At 37.5% G+C, this 19,635-nt stretch overlaps 1 protein-coding gene across 1 annotated transcript; it reads right to left on the bottom strand.

Moving 5' to 3' along the window:
- Positions 1–1,070: 1,070 nt before the first annotated feature.
- On the bottom strand, positions 1,071–9,001 carry LOC129264913 (uncharacterized). Its single transcript, XM_054902876.2, has 4 exons — positions 8,224–9,001; positions 6,693–6,888; positions 4,386–4,565; positions 1,071–2,990 (listed from the first exon to the last, which is right to left on the bottom strand). The coding sequence occupies exons 2-4, from the start codon at positions 6,874–6,876 to the stop codon at positions 2,665–2,667; spliced, it is 690 nt and encodes a 229-aa protein (XP_054758851.2). The 5' UTR covers positions 6,877–6,888; positions 8,224–9,001; the 3' UTR covers positions 1,071–2,664.
- Positions 9,002–19,635: the final 10,634 nt, after the last annotated feature.

The following is a 19,635-nucleotide window of genomic DNA, read 5'->3' as shown; positions in this document are numbered from 1 at the left end:
GCTGGGTTCGGTTTCAAGATGATCTCTTTACTGTTAAAAAACCGTGATTTTACAGAAAGCAATAACAGAATCATTCTGTAAATTCATAAAACATGAGGTTTTCTGCAATTTAACAGAACAGGTCTGTTTAAAAAGGGGAAAAGGGTGTTTTATTTAAGGAAATTTGTAAGATTCCATACACCAAATACCAATTTCCTGCAAGATTACGCAATCTGGTAAGATTACAGGTGTTCTCGAGACTCTGCTGCAGGAACTTCTTTTATTTTAAAGGAGAATGAAACCCTTGAAACCAGCTGAATCCATATCAAAGAGAAAAATCAAAGAAACACATTGTTGAAAGTTTGAGGAAGATTGAATGAATAATAAGAAAGTTATGAGCATTTGAATATTGAAATCACTAATGCCATGTAGATCCTCCCATTGGCAATGCGACCAAGATCTGTGATGTCACACACGTACAACTCCCTCATTACTTAAGTACTTATTTCACTTATATTTTCACTTTTATAGAGTCTATCACAAGGTGAGGTGTTCTCTTTATGAGAGGACAAGTACAGAGGTTTCACAACATTATATCATTGATGAATCGTTTGTCATATGATTAGAATGAGCAAAAAGAGATGTTTTGGGGTATATTTTCAGTGTCCAAATGGGAGAGTTGTACGTGTGTGACATCACAGATCTTGGTCGCATTGCCAATGGGAGGATCTCCATAGCATTAGTGATCTCGACATTCAAATGCTCATAACTCTTTTATTGCTAGTCCTATTTTACTCAAAGTTTTGTTGATCTTTTTCTTTGATTTTTCTACTTTCACAAAAGCTAACTTGCTCCAAGAGTTTCATTCTCCTTTAAGGATAAATTTTCTAACAGTGTGTGAGAGACCTCTTATGCACGTCAAAATGCAATCAAATTACTATTCAAAATATTCTTTCTCAATGATCCTTTCAAGACTGCTCTTGAAAAAAAAATCACTCTCTAGTTTGAAAAACAAAAAATGATTAAAAGATATTTACAAGCTAAAAACAAAAGAATACCACACGAAAATATCATATTACAATACCGTGATATAAGTTTTAAAGCACTTTTATTTTAATGATTCATAATAATGTAAGAGAGAAGATTTGTTAAGATCATAATTTATCCTAAAAGATCGATAATCCTTTTATATTACTACGAAAGACATGGTATCTATATTATACGTACGCTAGATAAAAGAAGTCCATATTTTCACGATGCATAGATGATGATGATGATGACGATGATGACGATGATGATGATGGTGGTGGTGGTGGTGATAATTGTGTTGATGTTGACGAATGATGTCTATAATAACAATATTAATAATGGTGATAACAATAATAATGATGATATTAGCGATTATTATATAACAATAATTATATTATAATTATATGGCCTATTCATTTTATCCATCAACCTTTGGCAGTATATAAACCTACACTTATTTCATGATTGTACATGGATGTTGTTCAAATTTGGGTGAAATAAATAAATAAATTGAAAACGATGTATTGAATAATAATTAGTGTTGTTTTCTTACTTTCTTGGAGCTAATTATAAGACGCGACGTTGTAAGAAGTTTGAAGCTGTGAAACAGAAATATTGTGGCGTTTCATGATAGTTCATACAGCTATTTTCTTTGTTAGTATGTTGAATCTATTGTAATAAACATATAGAAAATAACAATACACATTACATGTTTGTAATATTTCATTCAACTACTAGTATTAAATGTTAAACAGTTCATAGGGTATTATGTTATCGTACCTTGAATGGTAAAACAAAAGCAATGATTCCTGTTTGGTTATAATGAATTAAAGCTGTGATAAATATACAACAGACCAACCAAATTCGGTGAATTACCGCTTGGTCTACACCCAGTTTCCCTACCTCCCGTTTGATTTCATCCCACTTGGTATCAGCCTATTTCACAACCAGTTTGTCTATTTAGCCCATTTACCACTTTGTCTAATTATAAGCTGTGCCCATTTTGCCTAATGTCAATTTGATCCAACTGTACTTAATTATGAACAATGTTTTTATTTGACAAAGTACAAAGCAACATTGCAAGAATACGAAGCGGAAAACAGCATGGCCGTAAGCAGAATTATTTTCCTGGGGTGGGGGCACAACGCGTAATTTTTTTTTTTGAAGAAGATACTTGAAAGCGAGAGAGCAATGGGGGCGCTTTTGTGTTTTCTAAAGTGAAACTGAAGGATTTTGTGAAAATGTTCATTAAAAAATGCAGATTTCCACAATTTCTGGAGGGCAACTGCCCCCTGCCCCTACCCCTCGCTGCGTATGGCCATGGAAAATAGTCAATTGGGGGTATTCTGCTAAAGGACAGTTTATCAAACCAAATGGTTTAGCCATGATGGTGTTAGATGATCTTAGAATTGGACCATCTGCTAGGAGACCAAATGGATACAAACCTCAAATTTTACTTTCTTCCTGATACCAGTATTATGATGTGACATCAAAGTTACACATAAATTGCTGATATGTGTATTTCAAAATCATACCAATGTGTGAAAAAATATTTCTATTTGAATATTTTAATTTCCTATAGCGCATCGAATAGTTGTTGGTGTTGACCAAAAACCTACTAGCATTCCGGCAGCGGTTGTCCATGGGGTTTACTCTTTAATGTTTCTCATCTGCAACGTTTTCTGAAAGAACCGGTGGTTGTGGTGTACTGTCTTGTTGTGGTGGAGGCTGTTGCGGGTAACCTTGTTGTGAGAGGGGTTGTTGTGGGTACTGAGGCGGGGGCTGCTGTGGGTAACCCTTTTCTTGCGGAGTTTGTTGTGGGTATTGTGGAGGGGGTTGTGATGGATAGCCTTGCTGTGGTGGGGGTTGTATTGGTTGCTGCTGCAGACCAGTTCTCAGAGGCGGGACGACTACATTCTGATTTGGAACAGCAGGTTGGAACACCACACTCGTGGTTGTTGATCCTGGGTTGTGATATTCGACTGTGATGAGGTATAAAGAATGGACAGCGAAATAATGTTAGAAAATAATTCAATATTTGAAGGATTATGCCACCGTATGACAGTGATAGACATGGTCCATATTCTAAACTCTTTTATTTGGTCTTGCTAACACTAAACAAAAAAATCTGTTCACACTGTAGATTTTACGTTTAGCTAACCTTTTCTAAGATGCAAAAGTGAAGAAAACTCCTGATAAACACAATCTTTCAAGTTCTACCGGAGTTAATAACATTAGGGGGTGAAGTGTCCTCTATAACTGATAGACCCGGGAGAAGATTTTAGTCTGTTACTATATTTCATTTTCATTTTCATTTATTGGTTTCTGCAACACTTTTTCATAAACATATTAACAAAGAAAATACAATAATAATATACGTATAACTGACAAGCAAAACATTGAACAAAAATGCATTTTCTATTAATACATATTGATTTTAGAAGGTTGCAGGGGTTGCCACTATAAGCTAAGCTTGACTGCGTGTCACTCGTTATTCTGCTCAAGCACTGAAAGATAGAAAATCAACTTTTCTGCAAATAAATGAAGAACTTTCTTTCATTGATGATAAGAATTACTATGATCATCATCGTTGAATATTATTACAATCACGAAATGTTACTTTTCCTTAGCTGCAAATTCGGAACCTAGCCCTTCAATCCCATAATCTCTTTTCTCACCCTGCTTTTGTCTTTTTATGGTTGATTTTCCATATCCAAGAAAGGGCATTGTGGCTTTAACAGGCATACTTATTAATAAATTGAAATGAAACATAACGCTTTCTAGAAATAGAGAGAGTGGGCGATTATATATTTTTTTATTGTACATATAAGCTAGGGTCCAGTTTGAGGTGTGAAAGCATCTGATAATGCTATAATCGTGCAAGAATCAGGAGATGAAGATGAAACTTTTTAGGGACACTTTACATATCAATGGCACTTATTATAAAAAGAGGTTAAAAAATCCACTCGAAAATATTGAGAATATTCACCATTTACCATTAAAAGAAAAGAGGACACAACTTTATGAAAGGGGGGGGGGGCACTTTTGGCAAATCAAGAAGAGGGAGCCCACCCCCCCCCCCTCCCCGAACACCGCCTCTGCACACCAACAAAACGTACTGCACATCAATTTATACCGCCGATTTTGAATGATTTTAGTTGGTCTTGTCTCTGTATCACAAACATATACGATTAATATAATCTGCTGTCTTTACAAATTTTTGCACATTAACTTTAATTTACGGACTTGCATAATTATCAATAATAAGAGTTATCGTATCTCTTTCATCCAGGATTCCTGAAGTCGGTTGCGATGGCGTGGCAACAGAGTATGGTTGAGCGAATTAAGAAGGATTAAATGTGTACCAGTAAACTCACGTGATAGATATATCATGATTGATCCCCACATAATTGCCCAGACATAACCGATCCCAATAGGGGATAGAATCAACTGCAAGAGGCCGACCCAGAAGTTGATGCAGAACGTGCCAAACTTCCCACCACCAGATTGGCCCTTGTTACCGCAACAGAATACTCCAAAACCAGCAATGATCGTTCCTGCGAGAAAAAAAAATAAGTTGACTCGATTAAATTGTGATTCAATGCAATGTAATATCAGTATATATCATGTATAACCAACCGGATATAGATTTCATATTCCTTGGGGGCTAGAAAAGGTAGCTGTTCGAGAACATTCAGTAGGCCCGTATGGGATTATGCTGTTCTAAACCATTTTGTGCACACTTTTGGTAGGTTTTACCATGGAGCTCCATGGTTTTACTGTAAAAGTTTGCAATAAATTCGCTCCATTCTCCTTTCAAACCCTTTATTATTGAGAATTCTTGTAAACCTATCCTAGCATCTCATGAAACGGTCCCGTGGCATTTGCTCCGCTCTAAATTCCACACACTAAACGAATGACAAACTTCAACCCTGCATGATGGGTCTAACACTTTACCCACCACTAAACCTAACCCTAAACCCAACATAAAACCCCATTGCATCCATAAGCCAGGAGCAATGGTCGCAGGAGCAAATGTCAAGTTACCCATGAAACCTAGTCTGCAGGCACAGACCCTGATTGAAACTTTGATCAACAAGTGTGTCTCCACGCAAAGACTAGCAAATACAAAACTAGCTGTGAGAGGGCCTTCAGTATACAAGGCTTGGTTAGGCTGCACATTCAGGCCCTTAACTCGAGTGAAGGGTTTGCCCAACAGACTACATGAAACCATGGACCTAGTAGGACCATGATGAAACTAATATAATCAATACAAAATGACATGAGCTTGAAGGTCAAGTCCACCCCTAAAATTGTTAGTTGGATCGATAGACAAAAATCTAGCAAGCATAACGCTGAAAATTTCATTAAAATCCGATGTAAAATAAGAAAGTTATGACATTTTTAAGTTTCGCTTATTTTTCACAAAAACAGTTATAATGCACAACTCAGTAATGCGCAAATGAGAGAGTCGATGATGTCCCTCACTCACTATTTTTTTTTTGTTTTTTTATTGTTTGAATTATACGATATTTGAATTTGTACAGATTTGACAAAAATGACCAACGTGACTTAACCATAAACTGAATAATGGTAATTCCACATGTTCCGGGACGAATAAAATTTTGTTTTGTTTTGAATGAATGAATTAGAATATTCATATTTCATAAAATATAATACAAAAGAAATAGTGAGTGGGTGGCGTCAAGAGTCTGCCAATTTGCATACCGATCAGGATGTGCATATAACTGTTTTGTTAAATTTAGCAAAACTTTTAAATGTTATATTTTCCTTATTTTACATCCGATATTGATGAAATTTTCAGTGTAATGCTTCTTGTATATTTTCCTTTTACTCAAATCAACTTTTTTGTTAGGGTAGACCTGTCCTTTAACTTTAGGGTGGAAATGACATTTAATATGATATCATACTTTGTTTTATATCAACATTGATTTAATGTTATTAAATCATATTACCATGTACATGCTCATGATACCGTGTATTGATTCTCACGCATGTGGTTGTCATAGCAGTATTGATTTTATTATGCTGTTATTGTACTGTTGCCATACATCATGCGTATTGTATATAATTGATATCGAGCTGTAAATAAAATGAACCAAAACCTGCATCTGAAATCAGAATATGACCTTGGGGTTGTGACAAAAGCCAATGTCATGGAACAGGTGAACCTTTAATGGTCTAGTCGTTAACACACACACACACACATACAATGAAAGACAATGATAATGATATCTTTTTTTGGTACAGGAGCGAGAATGATATACCCCCCCCCCCCATCTCCCTCTCTCTTTCTATCTCTCTCTCTCTCATCCTTTAAATGCCACACATCGATTTTTTTTCTCATGAAAAAAAATCAAGGACCAAGGACTCAATCATACCCTTCATGTGAGAGTAACATGAGGCATACAGGGGCCGCGGAACGGTTTTCAAAGTGGGGGGGGGGGGCCTACCATATGCAAAAAATCACAATCATATATATGGTCATTTTTGCGTTTTTGTACACGGTTTTGGAAAAAGTTGGGGGCTGAAGCCCCCCTAGCCCCCCGCTTCCGCGGCCCCTGCATAGAATGCTCAAGGTATTCATATGCATCATGCTATGTTCAGAAATATTTTTTAAATTAACAATCTAGAATGAGATCAATAATACGTAGATGTATTACCTATTCCTGGAATGATGCAGTTGATGACGAGACAGGTGACAGACATAGCCATATGCATTGACGGTATGGCTGCCCGGCATGCATTAGGTAGATTCTGTTGCTGATGTTGTACAACGACGGGTTGTCCTGGCTGTGGTTGCACGAACACAGTCGGTTGATGTTGCTGTTGCTCTGGTTGCGCCATATTTCCCTTTTTCTATTTTCAAAGGGACAGTAATCTATTAGGAGACTGTGTTTTTAAAACACACCTGGGCGTAAAGCAATTATGTCCCGAACATACGTAGTTTTTTGGATTTTTATATGGCATGTATAGGTTGCAAACAGTAATACAGAGGGTGGCTGGTGGATGTCTTTAAGTACAGGGTTTGACTACAATGAATTTCGTACACAGACCTGGATGATTTTGCAGAATCCTACATCCTAGCTTAAAAGCAATACAGCACCCACTGTCATTTTGGTGGCTTCCTCATGCTCTGCTAAGCATATTATAATGGTGGAAATACAGAGTACAAAGTACCATTGAAACCAGTTTGTACCTTGCTGCTACAGTGCCAGAAGGCGACTGATTTGCATGACAAAAGATGAAGCATTGAATTCCTCTCGATTCTTGGCTGATAAGCAAATATTCATATTTGCATGGCCTATACATATTACATAATTTGCTTTTTCACCGCATCCGCATGAGACGCCAACGTAAAAGACAAGCACAATACCTGGCCCAAAATGTATATTCACTTGCGAAATTAATCAAAAGTAGAATAGTTTTTTTACATATATTCTGTGTGTTGTAAAAGAAACAGTAAAATGTATTGCTGTACACATGCACGACCAAGTTATTTCCAAACAACCTTCAAACGATTTTTTTTCTCTGTGTGCAAAATAACCCCCTAAACAAGTTTTTCGCGGGCTTTATTTACACATTTTAGCTCCTAAACATGTTGTCGCCAGAATATGACCCCGGGAAAAAAGCTTACGGAAAAACATACCCTAAATACGTTTGACCCCGCGATTGACCAGTCTTTCAAAACCACCCTTTTTCTTCAAACTCTGTGTTTTTTGATACCCTTAACGAGTGCGCGCGCGGCCCTCATCCAAAACTGAAAAAACACCCCTTTAAACGCGGGGGGGATTGTGTGAGAGAATAATGACAGGCGTAGCTTAAATCTGACGGTCGATCGGATCGTACTAAACACTGACGTCTCAGTCGTGCTCTAGTGGTTAATGGTTAAAGCCCCAGCGTTCTAAGTTTGGGGGCCCGGGTTCGAATCCCGGCAAGGACATTTTTCGGCCTCACCCTTACAAGTTTTCAAAAATGAAGGATAGCTCTGGGGAACCTTCAATTAAGCTAGGCTTACCATTATTCTCTCACCTCATTTCTTTCACAACCATAGGCGTCGTTCCGGGGGAGGGGGCGATCGCCCCACCTTAATGAAAATATTGGTGTGGCAAGATTGCCATAGGTATGTCAACATGTACCATACGAACACTGAACACGATATCCAGGAAAAAATAATTGAATCAATGGCAATACCTCAAGGAGAAGTAAGGGTGCTGATTGCAACCATCGCCTACGGTATGGGAGTAGATTCCAGTCAAGTACATAGAGCTGTTTTGTGTGGGAGGACCAGCGCACTGGACGACTACATCCAAATGAGTGGAAGGGTGGGTCGGGATGGCAAGCCAAGCATTGCAATTACTCTATGTTACCCTGGAGACACCGCAAGAAGAGCAACAACAACATCCATGAAAGACTTCATTGGGGGCACTCGCTGTAGGAGAAAGATTATCAGGGAGGTGTTTGGGGCTGCGAGTGATTCAACACTGGAAACGGTTCCACACAATTGCTGTGACGTATGTACAGCAGAGTGCGATTGTGGTTGCGGAGGTCCCTTTGAAAAGAATGTCAGAAAGTCGCTTGAAAAGGGAGTTTGTGAAGAGTTCCCGCTGAGCATTCCTTCTCCAAACCAAGTCACCAGTTTAGAGCGAGCTCTGGATGATTATCGAGACAATCTTCTGTCGGCAGAACCAAACTTTATATACTGCGGAGCGGATATTACCAATCATAGAACAAATTGTCAAGGAATGTAACGTCGAAATGAACTTCGCTTCATTTACACGAAGGTACACTTTGCCCCGAAAGATTGCTCCAGATGTTTGGGCCATTGTTTGCAGTACTCTTGGAAGAAGCCCACATGTAGATGGAAGTGACCAAGAATTTACCTTGTACGAGTCAGATGAAGATGATGACTGTAGCGAAGTTTCGGAGGATGAATACCAAAGACCTGTAATCGTTAGTGACAGTGATGAATGAAGTTGAAAGATGTTGGCATCAGTTCACTCGTGTGACCAAGATGTACATGTACACCTCAGGCAAAATATTAATTCCTTTTGGGTTTTTTTTTCCCCACAACCTACGACTGAGTAAATCTGCAACAACGGGCAAGCTTAAACAATGAAATTAATTTGGATTTTCCAGGGCTCTTTTGAGCATCGCCCTGAGCTCCATGTGCATGTAATTATTTTCCCCTGCTAGACCTCCATGTAAAGATGAACGTTTAATGTTCAGTGCCTTCATGGAATTAGAATATTATTGTATGCCAAACATTTAAAAAGTACATGTAGTGTAAATTGCTGGATTCTCAATGTGCATGTGCATGTACACTACATGAATATAAGACTACATTTTTGTGAAAGCATGTACATTGCCAAAAAAAATCGTTAAGTGTATTCATTCAGTGTAAACAGAAATATGGGATTTTGAGTGAAATAGCATAAAAGGTTGAAAAAGTACATTTTCATGTTGCAATAATACTTTACATGTATTATCATGTACCAGCATGATTCAGATTGTGTTTTCCAGCAGAGTTTTACATTGAGTATATCTATTAGTTATTCATCACGTGTACCACTACCATACATGTATCTACAGTTTGACTACAGTATTTGTTGGTATTCCATGATATTTGGGGATTTTGTGTATTTGTTTTTACTCCTTTAAAAATCTTACACTTACATTTCCTTTTCTATTTTATTTTCCAGGGCTCTTTTGGGCAAAATGAATTTTATGAGCATGATTTGTATTTCGAACAATAAAATATGGACCTACAGGTGTATGGACCTTTTTTATCAGCTTGTATTTGAACAAGTTAGATCTACATGAGTGTATTCCAATCATTCACTGATGAGCAAGCTCTGTCATGACGTCATTTGTTATTCGTACATGTACATGTCTATACACTGCATGGTAATTTTACTTCAGTACAATGTGAACAAGTTGTTTTCTTTGAAAAACACTTTTCCTATTCCATGTACATGTAATACTACAAATTCAGGTGACATGATTTTACATGAACACTTTATATAGTATGTTTGATAATTTTTTCGGTCACTTCAGTTTCACTTTTTATGTACATATTTATATATATATATTTATGTATAGACATGACTGCAAATTTCCTGAAAGTACACTGTACATGTAAATTGCATTACATAATTGTGCATGTTTATCATAGGTTAATATTTTCAAGGTTCGAGATACATCGTAGTTTGTATAAATTTTGACCTTTGGAGCTCCAAAAGTATTTATAAATGTATATATTTAAATATATATATCATGGAACTGTTTCTCAACAAGTACAGAGTCTTGGCGTTCGGCATTGACATGAGCATTAATAAACTTGATCAGTAATTAAATAGTTTTGTGAAATGTTTTCTTATCTGCCATTTTTAGCAAAGAAAAGTGTCTTAAATGGATATGACTGAATAATAAAAGTAATTTTAGAGAGAGAGAGGGGGGGGATGGAAATGGGAAGGATGTGGGGGGGGGTTAAAATAACAGGATGGAGAAAATGAGTTAGGAGAATTCGAGGGAAGAAAAACTAATTTACAGAAAAGCAAGAATACAGTGTTGATGAATGGAGGACAAGAGAGAGAGAGATAGAGAGATGGGAGAAAACGGGAGATGAAATGACATGACATAAAAGAAGAAAAGGGAGAGATGGGATAAAGGTAAATGAAAGTAAAAATTTAAAAAGTTTGAGATGCATGTACATGTACATGTACCTCATCATTTTTTTTCCTTTAATACTTGTATGTATGTTGTCTTCTCCAGATAGAATGCTGGAGGGGGGGGGGGGTATGTTTCAAATCAACTTTCTTTTTTATTCCTGAGCATTCTGACAAACCTCAAATGGTAACTAGGAGACAAAATACTTTTTTTTAAATTATGCCATAGAAATGAGGTTCTTCCATAATAAACCCTGCATGTCGTAAATTTTTGGTGCATCTTATTTTGGGGCTGATTTTCAGAAAATTAGACTACAAAATATCCTGAGCTAAAGCAGATTTGAAACATCACCATTTTATAGTTTTGTTCTTTTATTCTCAAACATTCTCGCTTCCTCATCTTTCTTGCTATTATTCCCATAATTCTCTCCAAACTGTATATCATCCCCCCCCTCAACATCTAACTTTTTCTTCAAATTCTTCCCCCCCCCCCTCCCACCTTCTCTTTCTCACATATAGACATGTATCTTGCTGTCCCCCCCCCCTCATCACTCTTTCATTTCCAAATTCCCTCCTCTGACTCATCATCTCTTTATTATACAATTTAAACATACAGCACCTGCCAACCCCGAGAGCCAAAAAATAGGAACAAATGACCAAGAAATTTCCAGAAAAAAGAACATTCGTAATTTTCATATTCAATACTACATGTACATGAAATCTTTCACAGAAATACATTGTAGGAAGACACTGGTTAAAATGGTAATTTTCCTTTCACAAACGTATTTATTCCTATTTAATAGGAACAGTTGGCAGGTACTTGGATCAACACCCCCCCCCCCTGGTTCACCCCTCATAAAAGATAAAATGTGAAAGAAAGAGAGTAAATGAAAGGGAATAGACAAAAGAAAAGATCACAAAGGATGTACATGTAAGACATGAAGATTCTTGATAAGTCGAGTTTAATAACAATAACGCTTTTTATTGAAAACATTCATATTTGGTGAACATTTGTCAAGATTTGGAACATCAATATATTCATCATGAAGTATAACAAGGATAAATTCACTGTTAACACATTAAAAAAAAAGACCTTGAATTTCATGAAAACATGAGTATGACTACTCTAATCCTGAGTGACACTTTGCTGATCATGTAATGCACCTTACTACCTTGTATATCCCTAAGTTTACAATGGAAAGAAAACATTTCATCTGAACAAAATATTCCATTCAAATGCATCGATAATAATCAATGCAATTAACATAAACTCCGCATGACTTTATTTCTCATAAGTTACACAATACCTGAATAAAATGCCCCATGCAAGATCTTTAAAGGACCTCAGAAAAATGTTGATTTGAATCAATATAGAAAAATCAGACAAGCACAATGCTGAAAATTTCATCAAAATCGGATGTAAAATAAGAAAGTTATGACATTTCAAAGTTCGCATATTTTCAAAAAATAGTTATATGAACGAGCCAGTTACATCCAAATGAGAGAATCGATGATGTCACTCACTGTTTTTGTTTTTTATTTTTTGAATTATACAATATTTCAATTTTTGAGGGGCGTGAAAGAGGGGATAGCGCGATCACTGGAGATGGCGCGCATGGGAGAATAAAGCAAGGGGAGAGAAATAACAAGTACACCGACGTCTAGAATCTAGACTATCTCGAGTACTGCTCCTGGTCATTTAGGGCCATTTGCAACTTTTTATGCATTCATTTTGACATTCTGCCAGCGCTCTGAGATTTTTTATTTCATGCTCTACTCTATCCATTTGATTTTCAAGTTCATGAATCTTTCCTTCTTGTTGTTCTACTCTATCTATAAGCTTCTCGAAGTTCTTGAATTTATCATCCATTGTCTGTATGACTGCTTCTTTCACAGCAGCTAGAAAATCTGCATCTCTTATAATTTCCTTTACAGGAACCTGGGAGTGGGTCTGAGGCTTTGTACTTCTAGTACAGGCATTGTTAGTACTACACCTCAGTCTTTGTCAATAACAATAAGCAGATTAGTTGTAAGATCGATGAATAGAGATTACTGGTAATGAGGTATAAGCTATAAAGTCAAATCAGCATACCACAACTGTGCAAAATCAGAGTTGAACTTACGTAGGAAACAAGGCTGTGGGACTGTAGACAGAAAAGGCTTCCAAGTCTCTTAGTTCAGCATGTCATAATATGGCATTAAATATACATTTTAAAAGCAGCATGGTAATCCAAATGTTCCTCTAGACACGTAGAAAGTACACGAAGAAAGTTATAGCATGTTCAGGTGATATAAAACGGAGATAAAATCACAAAAATAACAAGAAGGTTCAGAGCAAGTTACTTTTCTTTCAATCACTGTATTGTATCGTTTAACCACCCCCAATAATTCCGTAAGTGCAAAATAAAATAAAATTGAATTGTTACACAGAAATCCGCAAATTAACCAAACACAATATAAAATTTAGTTTTTACATCTTCAGTACAAAATCATGATTTCTCCGCGCGATCCGCGCGGAAAATGATTCCGTCTATCATTGCAACTTTTGTTAAGGCAGGCTTTGTTACAACCATTAATCCCGACCTTTCGTTGGGGAACGCGAACGCTTATTTGCGACGGTCGTTGATTTTGGAAGAGACTTTTGGGCCTGTCGTCATGGTCGTAAAACTCTGTCCTGCAATGTAAATTGTGTGACATGAGATTTTTTTTTGTTTTGAATCTGGAACGGAAACATTCAATCTGCGTTTCGTGTGCAAAATTCTAGTTGCTATTATGGTAACAGCGATATATCCGATTTAGGACGACTTTCCAAAGCCACATTTGGTTCCTCCCAGAGCTCGAGAGGCCGCCCAGGTGCCCACTTCCATTGAAGAGTGGATACCAGGCGCGACCACGCGTAAAAAGGGAAAGAGTGGGCAAGTACGTTACGTATAGGCCTATTTGACGTTATAAGGGTGTCAAAAACGATGTTTAAAATACTGAAAAGGAGGATATGTTTTCAATACTTGTAGGGTTTCACAAGCTAAATATTTGTTAAGAGATGCATTTTCTTAATCTGGAAAAGATTTGCTTCCCTTGTTTAGGGTGCTTTTCGAAACCCCATGGTCGCGCCTGGTATCCACTTATCAATGGAAGTGGTCCCCCCGGAATTAGAATATAATCCCCCATTTCTGGGGAAAGTAAAACATAATGCCCATTACATTGTGTGCTAGAGACATATCGTTTGTGTTGAAGGAATAAGCAAAAGAAAAAAACCCGCAAATTTGACTGGTGTTCAGACGCGTTTAGCATGTTTAGGCCTATTGCCTATGCCGTGTACATATATATCAACGCATGCGAAATGGTTTCGGCTGGAGACATGGGAGAGGTGATCTGACCCATGGAATCAATTGCCAGTGATCCACCAATAATCCACATTAAATGCAATATCGATTCGATGGACTGTAATGATCTATATCTAAGCCTTAATTCAGCAATATCGATTCGATGGACTGTAATGATCTATATCTAAGCCTTAATTCAGTAACTTTTTCCTCACTCAATATGTACTCGATTTGTTTGAAAAACCACTTTCTTATCCATGTCATAATCTATTGTAGGTCCTGCATTTCGAATATCTCCAGCCATCAGTCGTAATGTACATGCATGTATGGTGCGGGTGTCGCGGGAAAGATTTTTGCACACGAAAAGCAGATCTGTAGGGCCTGTAACCCCCATGTAACACAAAGCTTAGCATTGATTGTAGAGCAGTTTTCTACGTTTGATTCTATTGACTGTAATGTACAATCAATCTTAAAAATCAAGTGTTATTAAGCGTTAACTTTTGTATTAGGGGACCCTAATATTAGAGTCCGTTAGGATTGCGAAAGGTCGCTAATGCGGAGAGCGTCCGACGCATAATGTCGCAGTAAACGCATAATAGCTTTTCTACTAACGCATAACGTCGCAAGTCTTAACGCATAATGTCGCAGCGGTATTCGCTTCAGGACTCGAGTTAAATATAAGACATAACACATGTTTTCACTGATTAATTTGTGCAAGCTGTCCTATGAACGTTTGAAGAGCGTGTTTGGTGGGGCAGGTGTGGATGCAGGGGAGGGGGTCAGTATCGAATTCATTGTCAGTAGTAAGGGGTGGACTTTGAAAAATTGTAATGTGTGGACTATTGAAACGCAAGTATACGCATACACCATTCATCTGTGCACATCGCTATACATGCAATTCTACTTATATTGCAAGAGAGTAAGGTCATCTAGATGAAAACTAAATAAAAATTTATTTACATTTCATTGTTGTTCATGACATTAAAAAAATTATATTTCGTATTGTTACTCAGAATGTGCTTGCATAATAATTTTATACTGCCAAAAACTGCTCAAAATGTTAATTGCTTGGGTCTAAATGCATCCAATATCCTAAAGGTTGAGCTCATACTTCGTGCTCTCATTATCTATTTAGGTAATGCGAGATAGCCTATCTTGTTTGTAAGAATAAAGCTTATTGAATGTACTTAAAACTTCAGTCTTTAGTTGGGACTGCTCCCTCTATAAACCAACAGCAAAAATTGGCTTTTAGCGGCCGATCGGGGAAACATGGATGAAAACATTCTGCGTCCCATCCCCTTTTAAGGAAATCCCGCTTTAGAAAATTATTGACACCTACTGGACTCCAGCAGGGACCCAAAAGTTGGATCACTCTCCTTGACCACTCTTCATCATAATGAATTCAATACTGCATCGCCCCCCCCCCCCCTCTGCACTCGCACCTGTCCCTCCAAACGTATCATATCTTATCTGCAACTCGATTCCTGAATGAAATACCGATCATGCGACATTATGCGTTAAGATTTGCGACGTTATGCGTTAGCGATTTAAGCTACGACATTATGCGTTGACTGTGACATTATGCCAAAATCATCCAACGCATAATGTCACATTCGCTGCGACATTATCGGTTGTAACAGGCTCTTCATTTACGCAGGAATCTCATCATATAGTCATATAATTCTTTTCTGCCGATGAATAAACAAGAAAATGGCAAACCAATTTTTTTTCCATAGGCGGATCCAGGTGAGTTATGTATATCTCTAAGTCAATTCTAACAAACTAGTTAAAAAAAACACTTTCCATGCCAGTTGATCAAAAATTTCGGCTCGAGATTTGCGCTCGCATCGACTGTTAAAAATATATTAACCCATTCATCCTATTCGTAGTTATGAAAGTGCTTAAAATGTCCAGTTTTCAGGCCTTAATATCAACAAATTTTGCGCTCTCATTAGGCTTATTATAGATTCATAAATAAGATAATAATCACGAATTCCTAACAATTTTTTTTCCTTTTTTCAGGTTAAAATATCGACAAGTTTCAGCTCGAGCTTTAGTCCACCTCCCCCGGGGGGGCCACTTACATTGACGAGTGGATACCATGCGCGACCAAAAAAACACGTAAAAAGGATGTCTTTTTCAAGATAGGGCACGTTACGTACGTAACGTGATAAGGGTGTCAAAAACACAAAAATATTGAAAAAAGGGTATCTATTTTGTCCGGAAAAATATACGTGTTTAGGGTCAAATGTGTGGGGATGATAAAACAAAATCAAAATGTTTTATAAAGGATGTCCTTTTTGCCCCAACACTACGTGTTTAGAGTCCGATTTGCGCGAGGTGTGGAAGATGGGGCCGTACTTAACCAAAATAATGGTGTCTAAAGGTAAAACCGACGACCGACGGACGCGTGACATAAAAATACAATATATCTGTACTTGTTTAGGGGTTCATTTCAGGGAATACTTGCTAAGAGTATCGTTTTGTTTCCAATACTTGTTAAGGGGTGCATTTTCAGAATATGGAAAATACATCGCTGTACTTGTTTAGGGGCTCAGTTCTGGGAATACTTGCCAATAGTATTTGTTTCCAATACTTGTTAAGGGTAGGGTTTCACACGCCAATACTTGTTAAGGGGTGCATTTTCAGAATATGGAAAATACGTGTTTAGGGTGCTTCTCAAGACCCCGTGGTCGCGCATGGTATCCACTCGTCAATGGAAGTGGCCCCCCCTGGACTGTTGTTATTTGGTACGATACGACTACCAAACACATAACACACTACATCCCCATAACATGCATACACACACCCCCTGAGGGGAAAGTGAATCAGTGGGTTAGGTGAATCACTGGGTTATGCGAATCACTGGGGGTAAGTGAATCAGTGGAGGGCGTGTGTGTGTTGGTTATTTGTGCGCGCGCGGGTATCGGTATAGTCTAGTTCTAGACGATATTAAACGAATTTGTTTTCACCGATATATACGTTCTATTCCGTGCGTACGCCCAGCCGAGTGTGCGCGCAAAACCGAAAACCTGTACTCCGAGAAAAATATCGTCTAGAACAGTTGCTCAGCGGTGACGTCACTCCCTCAGATTTTTGAGGGAAAGTCGTTAAAAGTGGACACGCCTCCCGTTCAGCCGCTAGTCTTTGTTAACAGCAGGGAAGATTACTGGGTTGAGAAATATGGTGTGATCTACCGATAAAATGAATATTAATTACCTAAGAAAGGACTTTTTGTTGTAAATAATTTATAAAAGAAATCAAATTAAACACACAAAAACATCATAAATGAATCGGATCGTGTATGTTTCCCCTGATACCTACAATAAGGTTTTTGAGCGTAGACTATCGTATATAGATTACATATACAATACACACACACACATAATCAATCGGATCGCACAAAGCAGCACAACATTAGCCATAGACTTGTGTACTGTACCGTCTGCCGTGATGTTGTATCAGGGAGACTCCCAACTCCCTGGTTGTATTGTGTACTGTAGGCCTATACATAATTATACAGCGCGCGGTTTATAAATTCAGTTTCTTGCGTGTTTACCAAATCAGACAAGTCTTGATCACTTATATCTTCGTTTTTTTCATATATGGTGTGATGGCGACGGGTAATTAACGTCATTCTATCAGAGATTCCATCCTGCATATGTCCAAACAGTTGGGAACAACGACTTTGAAGATCCAACAGAACAAAGCTCTCGAAAGTTTCCTCCGAGGCCACGATGTCTTCTTGAATATACCTACTGGGTATATATGGAAAGAGGGTAGCAACTTTATATCCTTCAAAATTGACACTCCCCTTGATTTGGGTTAATTATGTAATTTCTTCATGATGCCAGTTTAATTGAAGTCACATGGCCCCAAGTTTCCTAAATGGAGTCACTTAAAAAGCAAGAAATTCTATATTTCCACATGTAAAATGACAATGACAATTTTACACATTTCCTCATAAACTTGTTCCACAGAATTGCTTCTTTTGTTCGCATGACAGTAATATATAGCAGGAAAATAATGTCAAAGTCATTAAAGGTCAAGTCCACCCCAGAAAAAATGATTTGAATAAATAGAGACAAATCAAACATGAATAATGGTGAAAATTTCATCAAAACCGGATGTAAAATAAGAGAGTTATGACATTTTAAAATTTGGCTTATTTTTCACAAAACAGTTCTATACTCAACTCGGTGATATGCAAATGAGAGAGACGATGATGTCACTCACTCACTATTTCTTTTGTTTTTGTTTGAATAATACAATATTTCAATTTTTACGAATTCGATAATATTAGTGCCCCTTTGCTCGAACCACAAAATGTTAGAATAATGGAATTACATGTGTTCAGGGAGGAATGAAACTTTTTTAACAGACAATGACGAGAAAATCAAAATATTTCATAAAATAAAATACAAAAGAAATAGTAAGTGAATGATGTCATCGGTCCCCTCATTTGCATGCTGACTAAGATGTGCATATAACTGTTTTGAAAAATTAAGCGAAACTTGAAATTGTTATAACTTTCTTATTTTACATCCAATTTTCAGAGTTATGTTTGTTTGATTTTTCTTTATCTATTCAAGTCAGTTTGTTGGGGTGGACTTGTCCTTTAACTGGCAAGTTTGATCTGAAATGTACTGTTCTTTCATAATATGGCTGACCAAACAATAATTGGAATTTGCAGTAGAACAAGAATACAGTAATTGTCTCCCTTTTGCATTTATTGAAGTTGACTGAGTAAACTCTCTCTGGAACAAAAAAATCCTAAAGAACCATGACCAAAACAAAACTCACAAGTCGGTCATATTTGTACGTACAGTATAGCACTTTAAACAGTGGCGTACCTGGAATTTTCCACAGGGGGGGGGGGGCAAAACCGTCCGCCAAAAAAATTGACAAGCAAAAAAAAAGTCTTCAATCACAAATAAAGGACTTCGTACCTGGAAAAAAAATTGACAAGCAAAACAAAAAAAAGGTCTTCAAGCTCGTCAGGGGGCAAAAAAGGCTTTTTTTTCAAGCTCGTCAGGGGGCCAAGATAGTCCTTCGCCCCACCAATAGAAATAATTGGGGGGGGGGGCAAACATATCGTTTTGCCCCCCCCCCTCCTCCTCCAATAATTCCGCATGTACAAAAATAAAATAAGATGGTAATGTTACACAGAAATCAGCAAGCGATATTGAGCTACACGACTCGTTCTTTGTTTAAAATCGTGCTCAAATTGTCCGCTTTTCAGATTGGAATACAAAAATTTTCAGCACGCGCTTCGCGCTCGCACCATTTCTGTAGCAAAACCCCATACTTTTCATGATTAAATAGGTGAATAGAATGTCCCGTTCTCAGTTCTAAACCTCAAAAGAAGTCCCGCTTCGATTTGCAATAATCTTTTGTTGGATATAATCTTGTTCTTTATTAAAAACGTCCATTAAACTGTCATTTTTTTTTCAGATCGAAATTTTAAGCTCGCGCTTTGCGCTCGCATGTTTTGTCTTTTTTAGATACCCATCTTAATCATAGGTACCAAAATGCAGAGGATATCAAGCTTTCTGGTCAGAATATAAAGAAATTTCAGCTCGCCCTCGGCACTCGCATTATCTGTGTAGTGAGAT

This window comes from Lytechinus pictus, chromosome 7 (assembly GCF_037042905.1).
Source record: "Lytechinus pictus isolate F3 Inbred chromosome 7, Lp3.0, whole genome shotgun sequence".
In the NCBI taxonomy this organism is placed as follows: Eukaryota; Metazoa; Echinodermata; class Echinoidea; order Temnopleuroida; family Toxopneustidae; genus Lytechinus; species Lytechinus pictus.
Note: the sequence above shows the minus strand (reverse complement) of the source record. Positions and strands in the feature narration are given on the sequence as shown.